The following is a 13,302-nucleotide window of genomic DNA, read 5'->3' as shown; positions in this document are numbered from 1 at the left end:
ATGAATGAGGCTGACATTACTCAATTGAATAGCTTTAGGAAGTCAGGCATTACAACTCCACAGGCTTATGGTGTGTTTGCCAACCAGATGGGTGGATATCAAAATGTTCCATTTGGACCTAGACAAATGTACAATGAAAAATTTAAAAAGAAGAAGGTGGAAGTATGTGATGCTAGAGGTGTGATCGGTTTCTTATGTAATTTGAAGGAAAAGGATCCTGACTTGATGTGGAAACACACCTCTAATGAGGAAGGAAGGTTGAACAAGTTGTTTTGGAGTGATGGAATCAGCCGGGACAACTATTTATTGTTTGGGGATGTGTTGGCATTTGATGCCACATACAAGAAAAACAAGTACAAGCGGCCACTTGTGCTTTTCTCTGGAGCTAATCATCACAATCAGACAATTATCTTTGCTGTAGCTTTAGTTTCTGATGAGAAAGAGGAGACATATGTTTGGTTGCTTGACAATTTGTTAGATGCAATGCGGGGGAAAACACTGGTATCAGTAATCACATATGGAGATCTGGCAAAGAAAAATGCAATTAAAAGTGTGTTTCCAAATGCGCATCACAGGTTATGTGCTTGGCATCTTCTTCGGAATGCAGTAAGCAATGTTTCAGAACCCAAGTTTGTTCAAATGTTTTCAAGATGCGTGCTTTGGGATCTTGAAATTGTGGAGTTTGAGGACAGGTGGGCTCAAATGGTTATTGAATGTGGGTGTGAAGACAATGTTTGGGTTCAGGATTTGTATGAGCGGAGGAAGATGTGGGCTGCTGCATATATGCGGGGTGAATTCTTTGCGGGCTTTCGTACAACCTCTCGGGTTGAGGGATTACATGCCCAAGTTGGGAAGTTTGTAGACTCATGGAACAATTTGACTGATTTTATGCACAACTTCTTTCGATATATGAGTTATCAGCGACAAAGGGAACTTGAAGCAGATTTTGCATCAATGCACGGTGACCATGTGCCGCAAACACAATTGAAGAGGCTTGAAAAGTCAGCTTCCAACCATTACACGAGCAACATTTTCAGGCTTGTCTCTAAGGGTCTTCACCGGTGTTTGATGCTAAAGGTTAGTCTTTTCAAGGAGACTTCAACTTGCATCATTTACTTTGTGGAAAGGTTTTCTTTGTCTAGTAGGAGATGGAATGTGACTCTGTGTAAAACAACCAGTGAGTTCAAGTGCTCTTGTATGAGGATGGAATCATATGATATTCCATGCGATCATATTCTTGTTGTTAGTAGATATCTAGACCTGCCTGAAATTCCCTCATCATTAATTATGGGGAGATGGACCAAGGATGCAAAAGAGAGGCTTGAGCTGCGTGGGGAACAATTGGGTGCATGGGACCCCATGGATCTATGTAGATTTACAGTATTGAGGGAAAACTGTAGGCGAATGTGTAAAGCAGCATGTAGAGCACCGGAAACATTCCGGGACACAAATGAACTGGTTCTAAAGCAAGCAAGGAAGTTGGAGAAATTGGAGAAAGGTGATGGAGTGAAACAAACTGTACATGTGGTGGCCAATGATGCTGATCAATACTTGCGTGACCCACTCAAACCCATCAAAAGGCGCATTGGTGGTGCCTCTAGAGGTAGTGGACCGGGGAGGCGTACTTCCCACTGTGGTCTTTGCGGAGGGGCAGGACATAATCGGAAAACATGTCTACGGGCTACACAGTGAAGTGAGTATTTTGACTTACTTTATGTTTTTCATTTGCATTTATGTACATGGTTCTGTTAGTGGCCTATGCATTTTGGCTTATTTTATGATTTTCATTTGCATCAAATGTACATGAACAAAACATATTTTGCTTTCTACCACTTACTTGTAATTGGCCTCTGTTTTTGTCATCTCACAGGTTGAATTGTGCACTCTTGGAAGGGAATCACACACTATCTATCTTGGAAGGGGAACCTCGCATGTGGATGTTGGATGCTCTTTGTAATGAGTTTTAGTAATATGCAATTCGTGGATTTGTAATTTTCCTATTCACAAACTTGTGAAACTTGTGGGGATTTTTAATGTTGTTTTATTTGAACCATCAGTACTTTAAATGGTCTGTTTTCAAATTCATGGTACCATACGCATGGTTTGAAATTTAAATGGTATGTGAATTCATGATCAGCATGGTTATGATAGATTCATTTAATTGGTGGCTTTTGGTTTGAAATTTTTGATATGGTTATAATGTTTTATCAGTATGCAATATATATTTGCCCACTCACCATTAAGAACTAGTTATAGTATATGGATAATTATCTTTAGCTGCCAAAGTTCTGTCAAGGCACACAGGTTGAGTGGATTATCTCTAGCTAGCCTTTTTTTTATTTGGCTTTTATGGATATTATACTTAGAACATCCACAATCATATACTCATGTATCAGGTCATGGGCAAAGAAAGATAGCAAGGTGAGTGATTGCAATATAACTTCTAGTAATGATGTTGATTGCAATATAATTTTTTTTAATAATATAATTGCAAAGAAAGGAGTCATACCGTGATGATCACGAAACAATTTTGAATGCATCAAATAAATAATTTGTGAGAGGTAACAAATAATTTGTGAGAGGTGATGAAGACTGCTTTTTTATCATCTTTTTGCATATTAACTTAAGTTGTTTTCCTTAACCTTGTTTGTTAAGTTGTTTTCCTTAACCTTGGTTGTTAAGTTGTTTTCCTTGTAATGGAAAATATATGTCCCTCACAACGTGACCCTCACAACGTGAACTTCATTGAAATAGTAATGGCCATACTTGGCTACAAAATGGAAGAGGGAAGAGGGACATGGGGGATGACAACAAAAAAGTACAAAAAGGAATACATGGGGGACACACAAAAGTACAAATTATTTTGTTCACACGGGCATAACATGATACCAAATCCTTCACACACGGCGGTCAGCTGCGCGCGAGATGTCAATGGTAAAAACATCTTCAAAAACTATTGGCATGCAATAGATATGGTCTCCAGGCCCAACATGATTCTCCACCTTGAATTCATACCAACCCTTTGCAAATGAACACTGGTTTCCAGTGGGATAGTGCCACGACACTTTGACAGTATAAAGCTTCACATACTCATATACCAAAATAACCTTTTTATATTTCCTATCAAACCACATTTTCACAAACCATGCAGGAACCGCCTACATGAAGTGACGAAATTAACATTGTGGAAATTAACATGTAAGAAAAACAAATTTAACAAGATAATATTGGTGGAAATTCATGAATGAAGTGATGAAACCATGGTTGTAAGAAAAAAGGCTTACCAATGCTTGACCTTTGTAGCTTGAGACTTTGTAATGGGTTTAACAAAGCCTGGACCAAATGGAAGTTCACCTACCCTAACCTCCTTCCCTACAAACCTTGGATCATTGCTTCGAATCCATCCATAAGGGTAATCATCAGAACCATCAGAATCACTTTCATAGTAAACCTCACCCTCATCATCAGAATCAGATGAGATGTCAATAACGTCAGATTCGTTTGGGGGGGGGGGAATCGGCTAGAGCTTGCCATTGAGAGAAGAGGAGCAGGAAATAAGAGGAGAGAAAGGGACACGACTGTTGCTAATTGAGAGAGATAGTTGTGATTTTCATAGATGGGAAATAGTGACTTTTATATATAAAGTTGTGGGGGGAGGGGGGAGGGGTGGGTGAGGACTTTGGGAATGATGGTGTTGGGAACCCAAACATGCAAAAAAAAAGCTGGGAAAAAGAAAAAGTTGTTTCAAAAGTTAGCTGTTTCAAAAGTTAGATATTTGACCACACAGGAAATAGTAAAAAGAGTTATGACAAGATTCCTTTCACCAAGAATCATTAATAAGGGCATTGATAGCATTGACAGTTTTAATAGGGGAGGGGGGTTATTTTTGGGACAATAGAGGAGGGGATTTAAATGCAAAAAATTAAATATCAAAGGCAAACATTTCAACTAAATGCATTCAACCAGATCATGGAATTCATCTCCAGGTAACTAAACAAATAGTCCATAGTTGGGGGTTAGTTCAGGTTCCACCCAAAAGGTGACAACAAATGGTAAAATAATGCATTGCCTATCATAGGAAGTTCAATGCATTGTGTTACCACCACCAAATCCAACGCATCATTGTTGTAAAGTTAGAGTATTTTACATAACCAAAATCTGTGCAACACACATATATATGCACAACAAAAAATGCAGCCAACTATTAACTCCTACTGCTGCCTATTAACTCCTACTGTTGTCTGTGTTAAAAATGCAGCCAACAAAAAATAATACTTTCCCTACAACCACATACTTCACAAAGTCGCAGCCACCCCTTCAACATCAGCAGTGTGACATGCATTCCAGAAGACAGTGGCCTTATCCACCAAGCTCCTCCGAGTGTCATTGTGCTCACCACATAACAGAGTGGTTGCAATGTTCATGCGAACAACCCTTTCATTTGGCTGGGATAAGAAAATAAACAGAAATTAATTCTAACAACACACACAATCACAAAACAGCCATAAACCATGAGGATGACTATTTACTTACAAAGCCAGATCGATTAGGATTAAACCCAGAACCCAATTCAAGCCAACTTAACAGCCACACAGCTGAATCATGGTTGCAGTAAACATTGTGAGACCCAAGTTTTTAAGTTTGGAATAAACAGAATAAAATTTCTTTTCACGATTAATTTGATGTAACGTGGAGGGAAAACCTGAACAAGGGGTAAATGGATGGAATGATTTTGTGTAAGGAGGAAGTTCAAGAAAAGCTAAAGATTGTATCAAAGTCGATAAAAGTTATAGCACGACTAATATTCGCATTTAAAACCTAGGACAAGAACCTTAGGAAACAAAACTATGTTCCAGCTTTGGAACACTATAGGAATATAATTTCCAACAAACTTCCAACTTTGGAACACTATAGGAATATAATTTCCAACAAACTTCCAGCTTTGGAACACTATAGGAAATTTTCCAAAAATCTTCTAGAGGAAGATAAGACTTTCTCTTATTCCTTTCCATAACCAGCGTTTCGATACGAAACCCTGGAATGTACGAACGTCAAATTCCGATACTCGGAGGTTTGCCGAAACCGAATCCCTGATAGTTCAGAAACCCTAAAATCAACGGACGATGAAGACTTTTTCCATTCGGAGCTTCAAATAAAGATTTCATCTGCGTACGCCCACTCTAATCGACGTTCCGAATCTTTCTTCAGAAGGAAGTTTCTGCATCCGAGGTCAAAATCATAAAGTGCATTTTAAGCCGGTACACATTAAAAACAAGCCTCGAAAACCAAAAATCATACTGATATTCCTTTGAAGAATTAGAAGATTCAGCGGGAAGAATATCGTGTCTAAAATACGTTGGAATCAGTAGGAAAAATCGGAATCGCGAAATTTTCATTTTTCCGCGTTTTCCATTTCCTATATATAGTATGAAAAATGAAAAAAAAACAAAAAAAATCCCAAAACTCACACACACGGCCGAGAGCTTCTTGGAGGAAAGGAGGAAAAGTGATTTTTTTTCAATTCTTGACCGATCGTCGTTTCGTTCGTTGCTACGCGTAGACCTCGAGGTACTGATGTTATTCCTTATTTCTGATCGTCAATTCTGTCGCTTTTCTCTATGTTTTTCTGTGCTCAAAGTTTTGAGCTTTTTGTAAAACTGTCCAAATAAGTTGATTTCAGTGTCTAAACTTATTGCCTACGTGCTCTAGAGCGTGAATATCCGGTTGTTTTCTGTTGAATCTCGCCGAATTGCCGCCGGAATCAATTTCTATTAGAAATACCCATTTTTGGGCAAAGTCTCGTTCTTTACGCTAAAAACTCACGAATGAGCTTAGCTTTAGTAGGATTAGTTGTTATAAATGTCGTTAGGATCGATCCCATCCAATTTGTTTTTCGAAATTATGATTTTGAGTTTCCGAGCTAAAAATAATGACCAAAATACCCCTGCGACAGTTTTCAACCCGATAATTTTTCTAAGAGTTTCTCTGGCCTAGATATCGCCTAAGAATACCTAGGAATTGATTTAGATCGAAGAAAAAGTTCGAAAACCCTATTTTCCATAGTGGCCGAAACCTATTTGCTTGGGTACCGTGTCCAAAAATAATTTTTGGGTCTCTATGACCTGAGCCATTGCGTAGCTCTTCCTATTGTCAAAATTTTGGCGCCGGTTTCGTGTCATTCCGAGTTCTGTAGTATGCACGTTTTAGCGAATAAAGTGTTTTTGTACCAAACTTGAATCGAGTCAAAACTCATCCATTCGGGGGAAGCCCTTCCATTCGTGCCTAAATGTGGTACTCTGAAGCTTCTTGAGCTTTGTCGAACATTTGTTAGGATTGTTTCGACTGTATCGACTTGTGTTGATTCATTATTGCTTTGTGTGCTCAAAGGTTCAATTGTGGAAACTTTGGGATTGACTAAACAAGCTTGTGAGGGAGACCTACACCGCGAGACTGGAACAACTCGAGGTAAGGGCAACTCTCCTAGTTATTAGCTATATGATTTAGGCATCGATAACTTCGACCTGTTTATTGCTTTTGATTATGACTGTTGTACTGGACTGGGAAAATGTTTTCTGAGGCTTCGGCCATTGTGAACTGATAGAGGCGTGCGTCTCCGTTTTCTGGAGGCTTCGGCCGTTTACTGGTTTCCGTCTTATTGTTTTATAGTGGATAGACCTGTTCTATTCCTTTCAATTGCAAAAGTGCATGAATCTTGTTTTATGCCCAAACCTTATGGATATATCGACTTCGAATGCGGAGTGTTACGAGAGTTAGCAAGTAGGATCTGTCGGAAGGACTGTGCTACTGTTGACATGTAGGATCGAGGCTTTCTCAGGAAAGAGAACTTGGGGATGATATTGATCTTTTGACTTGTTAGATTTTGAAACAAATGAATTCCTAAGACTTGATTTGAGAATAAATTCCATAATGAATTAACTCCAGATAGAACACTTTGAATGATAAACATAACCCCTTTCGAGGAAGACTTAGGATATGAAATGAGTTCGAAAATGGGAAGGGACGAAGATCTGAGGTTCGAGGAAAGATAATGATTCGAGTTGTGAACATCATGAAGAGGAGCCGTTATGAGTAGAACCGCCATTAAGTGCAAGTGCTACTCCTTGTGTGAAGTGATTGGTCAAAGGACCGACGTTTACCTTAGGGAAAAACGATAGAGACATGAACCATAGCTAGACACATATCCGGGTGAGGACGAATCGTGGTTTGCTAGCTCTTGCATACCTGCACGACTTGATTAAGGGGCTTGTCCTTAATCCTATTAATTATTCTTTGATTAAGAGGTTTGTCCTTAATCATATTATTTATCCATCGATTAGAGAGGATGGACCTTAATCGTATTGTTCACCCCTGGATTAAAGTGGCTGGACCTTAATCCTATTAATTACTCTTGATTAAGGGGTGTGACCTTAGTCATATTATCGTTATTGGATTAAAGAGATTGAAGAGGATGGACCTTAATCCTATTATTTGCTTATGGATTAAAGAGGATGGACCTTAATCCTATTATTTGCTTATGGATTAAAGAGGATGGACCTTAATCCTACTATTTGCTTATGGATTAAAGAGGATGAACCTTAATCCTATTATTTGCTTGTGGATTAAAGTGGCAGGACCTTAATCCTATTATGTGTTAGTTGATTTAGAGGATTGACCTTAGTCATACTAATTGTTATTTGCTTAAGAGGTTAGACCTGAACTCCTATTACTTGGATCGATTAAGGGGTTAGTCCTTGATCCTGTTATATGTTTGTTGATTAGAGAGTATAGAGCTCATCGTGCTAGATGATTGACCGTTGAGTCGTGCGTTTCCATTGGTGAGACGTGACGCTGCCCTGGCAAGGAAATGAAGATACATCTAGGCGCAGGCGGCGAGTGATGGACTGATAACTTGACGTTCAAAGGATAGAGATCGACTTATGCTGTGTCTAATTATTATTCACACGCTATTTAACTATGCTAAATCTAGCTAGGACTTATATTACATTACTCTAGGAAGTTGACCCTTTCTGCCTTGTTTGCTTTGTTTGTGTTTGGGCGGTCGGCAAACTGCCAGGCCCTAATAGGTGTTGCTTCGAGTAGCTGTTGATTGCTGCAAGAAGGTGTTTGGACTGATTGACGAGAAGATTTGCTTGGAGTGAGTGAACCAACCAAAGACTTGTAAAATAATAGTTAGATGTAAGGCTAGAGCCTTGGGTAGAGAAGCTTACCGTCATTGGTTGAAGCTCGTAAGGAAGATTGTAATACTTACTTTGGTCTTGGGTAGGTTCCGATGCATTACTCTTCTGCGAATCTCCAGTGAGGGGATTGTAGGAAGTATATTGGACTTAGGGTGTTATCACATTTTGAACTTTGTTGTCGGTTAAGACATTACTTCACTGTATATTTTATACGTCTTGAACATCTGTCGTCACTCACGGGTGCTTGCCTTGTCAAGGCCGGATGTAAGGGTTTGGGTAAGAGTATACATATCAGGTTTTGGAAATGTTTTGGAAAGAAAGCAAACGGAAAAAAAATATACCCACTTTTATTAAATCCTTGTTGGAAAATAATTCCATTTTATTTAATAGGTTACTAATTGTGGCCCCAAAAGTTGGGGTGTTACAAACATAATAACAGGGAAAGTTACCAAAACTTGACAAAATTATGAAATTAAATGTATGCAGTTCAATTTCAAAAAGGACTACCTGCTACCAGTATTGAGGATGCCCCTTGCTTCCTTTAGCTTCCAAGAATGAAAGTCCACCATTTTCCGGTAAAAGTTAGTTTCCACATATATGTCCTCTGTGGTCATCATTTCCACCAATGTGTTGCACTGATACAATAAAAGCAAACAAATTAAAGTATGATGCTAGAATGTAAAAAGTATTCAGATTGAAGTGAAGTATCATATAAACATTACCAATGTTTTCATGAATGCACATCTAACCGGTATGTCCTCCTCATTAAGATGGGAATCCAAGTGATAAATGGTGTAATCCCCAATGGAAATTATGCACAAATACCAATGGCCAGATTCAGTCTTGATAGGAATGTAGATCTACATATGCAAGTAAATGTGTTAAAAGGTGAATCACAATCATTAATGATAGAGAGTTAAGACATATGCTTTCACTTATGAAACTTAAACAAAGCTTACATATTTCAGAGTGTTGTATGGATCCATGAATGGCCTCAAGTATTCCTTACACAATTTCTCAACAGAAAAGCCCTTGTAAACATCCTCCTATTTTAACAATAAAAACATATAAGAATTCAATAACATCAATAATATCATGCAGATCAGGAACTCTTTCAAATCTTACCACAAAACCTGGGGGAAAGCACCAGATAGTATCATCCATGAGATAGCTTTGTTCACGCATGATCTTGACAGCAACCAAGGTTATAATCTGTTTTGCAGATTTATAAACAAATCAAACACTGATGAAAATATTAATTAAAGCTAAAATAATGAATCACAAACCTTGTCAGTTATTTCCTGCCCAGGGATGAGGCAATCAAAGTCCCTTCTCACAGCTTCATAACGACCCATACTCAACAACAGCTCACTGAGCAAAGAATTCACCTCATTAAAATATCACCAAAATACAAAATACAATTATAACAAATAGGAATAAGTATTAAACATACTCTGGGTCACTTTCCTCTTCGAATAAGTATGTAGCAACCTGAGTCTCAGTCAATAACAAGTCCAGCTCTTCAGGGACTTCAAACTTTGGCCTGACACTCTGACATTACAAAACATGAACTAAACTTAATCAGCTTTTGCAAGTTAAAAAAAAAATAACAGCAAAATTTCCTGTGCAAAAACAGTAGTATACCTTTGGAACAAGTGGAGGAGGTAAAGGGCGCATGTAGAGCCTCGCTTGGGTCAGTGGATTGATCGATTGGGGGCCAGTGATAGGACTTTGAAAAGTAGATGAAGAGCTAGAAGCTCTTTTGGCAACCTAGACCTTGTTTGCTCTACTTCTTGCCTAACAAAGACACCAACTAGTCCCTACAATATAGCAGATCTGATTAGTTACTTAAGAAAAATTGCAGAAAGAGGGGTAAAAAATTAATTAATGAACATACCTCTACAGATGTAGCACTTCTGAAACGTTTTTGTAGCCAAGGTGTAAGTATGCCTTTGCTTGGGTTGGAACCAGCTGAGTCTTTATTTTTTTCTTCACATTCATTCTTCTCAAAGTCCAAATCAATGTTGATTACATCATTTTTCAGGATCTCAGATGTTGCCCTTGCATTTTTCCTTTTCTTTTTAGAACCAGCAGACTAAGCAGGAGCTTTACACTTAATACCACATTTTGGGGTTGATTCTCCAAGGTTTGGTTTGTCAACCATGCTGAGAAACTTGTCTACCCTCTCCATGTTACCATGCATCACAGTCTGAATCTGGTGAAATTCCTCTAGACGGTGGTCCACTTGTTGGAACTTCACCATGGCTGCCTTCACAGACCCAGCAAGATCCATCACAGTAGCGGTCAGCTGTTTAACATCAGTAGACAACTGAGTTTGATCAAGAGGCTCTACCCTAGCCTCCTCAGTCAAGGTATCAAGGCTGAAATTAAAAAAAACAGAAGAAATAATGGGGAAAAGTTATTTGGGGAAGAGAAGAAATGATGGACAAATAACCCAACAATCAGAATAACTAACCTTCCTTCCCCTCCATTCAATGGAGTATTGAGGCTAGGTTCATCATTGGCCATCTTTCCAGGGTTAGTGGAAGACATCACTAACATGAAGAAAACTTACAAAAATCCCAAAAGTTAAAGAGGACAGAAGAGAAGAGTGTGAATAGCCTTCAACCGAATGTGGGGGGTGAATAGCCATTTAATAGAACAGAAATTAGGGTTTAGTAACATGTCAACAACTCAAGTCAGGTCACTTTCAACTGGGTTGGGTACCCCACACGTGAGCTAGGGATATAAACTACATCATTACATAGTACTAATATTTTCCTTAAAAAGTACTAAGATTATAACTAGAAGCAAGTACCTACATTCAGATTACTATATTATGTGTGAATAAAGGACCCCACAATGAGGAAATTTAAAATTTAAATTAGAATAGGTCAGAAGAATACATTAATACAAGTTAAATTATAATATGGAATACAAAATACAACACTGGGGTCCCAACAATGGTCCATTAAACATAGGAAAGACTTAATACAACAGAAATAAAACACTTAAGAAATTTAGGAAACCACATAAAGAGTGGCCATGATTCCAATGAAAATACCAAATAAAACACAACACATGGTAACCCACAGCAAGTTCATTGCTCCACCATCCCTTTTTTTCTCAAGCCCACAGCCTTTGAGAGGCTCACAACCTCCATCTTTTACAGCCTCATTCAATGTAGGACACATTGAGGCTGCAGATGGAGTTGTGGTTGAAGGGGATGGACGAAAGTGTAGATCACCCTCCCAGTAAACATGTCCCAATTCCCTTGCTACTGTCAGAGGAAACTTTCTCACCGATTCCTTGGCCAGAAATTTCATCCACGCGCTGGCAGCCGCCTCACAAGTGGAGTATTTTTCATGAATGTTGCCAGGGTAGCAATAAACTTGGCGATTTACTTCAGCCCAAGTCCTGTAAATGCCCGGTTCTCTACCCACAAACACAACATATTTCCCCATTCCCTCACTACTTGGTGTTTCCATTTTTTAGAAGTTGTATGTAGGAACTGTCTCAACCGTTGCTTATATATATCTAAGATATTAATTACTATATTTACTATGTACCTAACCGTAACATAACATATTATATTCTGAAAGTGAATCACATAGTAACAAGCCTTTGCGCGCTGGCAGATAGCCTGCGGCGGAGCGGCAGAGTAGGCTATAACCTACACCTGACGGAAGACAGGTGAGGACAGTTGTGCTAGTTCAAATTCAAGTTAAAGCACATCATGTGCTCAGTTAGCTGAACACGCATCATGCGTGTCAGGAAAATGAGGGTAGAAGACAGGTTAGATGGGACAAACGAGATAAGTATTAATAATTAATAAATATTTATAATTAATTAATAATCTTTTACTATATACAAATAAATAAATGAATAATTAAATTAATTAAATATTATTTCTTACAGAATAATAAATAAGAACAAATATTTTTTTAAAAGAATATTTATAATAATAAATATTTATTATGTTTATTAAATATTATTAAGTATTATATTTTTTATAATAAATAATTAATATTTATTATAATAAATAATTAATATTTATTATAATAAATAATTAATATTTATTATAATAAATAATTAATATTTATTATAATTTATAATTAATATTTATTAATTATTATAATTAATAATTAATAAATATTTATTATAATTAATTTTTAATACTTAATATATATTTATTAATATTTATTATAATTAATATTTAATACTTAATAAATATTTATTATATTTATTAATATGTTATTTTTTTAAATTCAAATTTTATTTACACGGACCTGGACTAGTTTTTGTTGGCCCAGATGGGAGACGCAAAAAAATAAACCATCTGGGCCATGAGACGCAAAAAACTAATACTTACAAAAACTCCTTGGGCCACTTCGCTCAACCCGCTCCTTCCTTCTTCATTTTCAAAAAAAAAAATATACTCCTCCTTCAAGCATACCCAGATTAACCTGGGTTTCATGTCTTTACCATAATCCTTCAAGCACGCCCAGATCCTCCCTTGATTTAACACAAACAGAAAGTGTTACTGTTAGTATTCATTCAATCCAATAATTGATCAAACTAACCAAATCCAATCGCATAATCTACTCATACATGCACTACTTAATTTCAAAACTTGAAATCCCTAATTAGAAAAGCCCCAAATTCAACCCTGATTTCAGAATAACAACGTCAACCTTAATTTGAAAAGCCCCAAATTCAACCCTAATTTCAGAATAACAACGTCAAATCCCTAATTTCAAAAACCTCAAATTCAATCAACCCTAATTTCAGAATAACGTCAAATCCCTAATTTCAAAACACCTAATTTCAGAATAACTTCAATTCAATCATTTGAAAACCCAAATTTCAACTCTAAAACGGATAAAAATCGCTTTAATCTGGAAAAACGACACTCAAATCACCAATTTCTTTCAAAAAATTCAAAATCCCAAATTTGAACAAGGAGAAGGGGAGGACAAATGAACAACTTACACTTCGGTCAAGGGAGAAAAGGCAACGCGATGTGTTACAAGGCAACGCGAAGGTGGGTTTGAACGGAGGATGGGTTTCGAGGAAGGTGGGTTTGGAGGAAGAGGAAAGGAGA

General features: G+C 37.5%; 1 protein-coding gene across 1 annotated transcript; it reads left to right on the top strand.

Annotated features, from left to right (window-relative positions):
- On the top strand, nucleotides 1-1,692 carry LOC130737337 (protein FAR1-RELATED SEQUENCE 5-like). Its single transcript, XM_057589082.1, has one exon. The coding sequence runs from the start codon at nucleotides 1-3 to the stop codon at nucleotides 1,690-1,692; it is 1,692 nt and encodes a 563-aa protein (XP_057445065.1).
- Nucleotides 1,693-13,302: the final 11,610 nt, after the last annotated feature.

The sequence above is a fragment of the Lotus japonicus genome, chromosome 2 (genome assembly GCF_012489685.1).
Source record: "Lotus japonicus ecotype B-129 chromosome 2, LjGifu_v1.2".
NCBI lineage: Eukaryota > Viridiplantae > Streptophyta > Magnoliopsida > Fabales > Fabaceae > Lotus > Lotus japonicus.
The sequence above is the reverse complement of the archived record's forward strand: the minus strand, read 5'-3'. Positions and strand labels throughout refer to the sequence as shown.

What these genes read in the sequence shown, in the direction of transcription:
- LOC130737337 (XM_057589082.1), top strand. Translation starts at nt 1, where the DNA reads ATGAATGAGGCTGACATTACTCAATTGAATAGCTTTAGGAAGTCAGGC.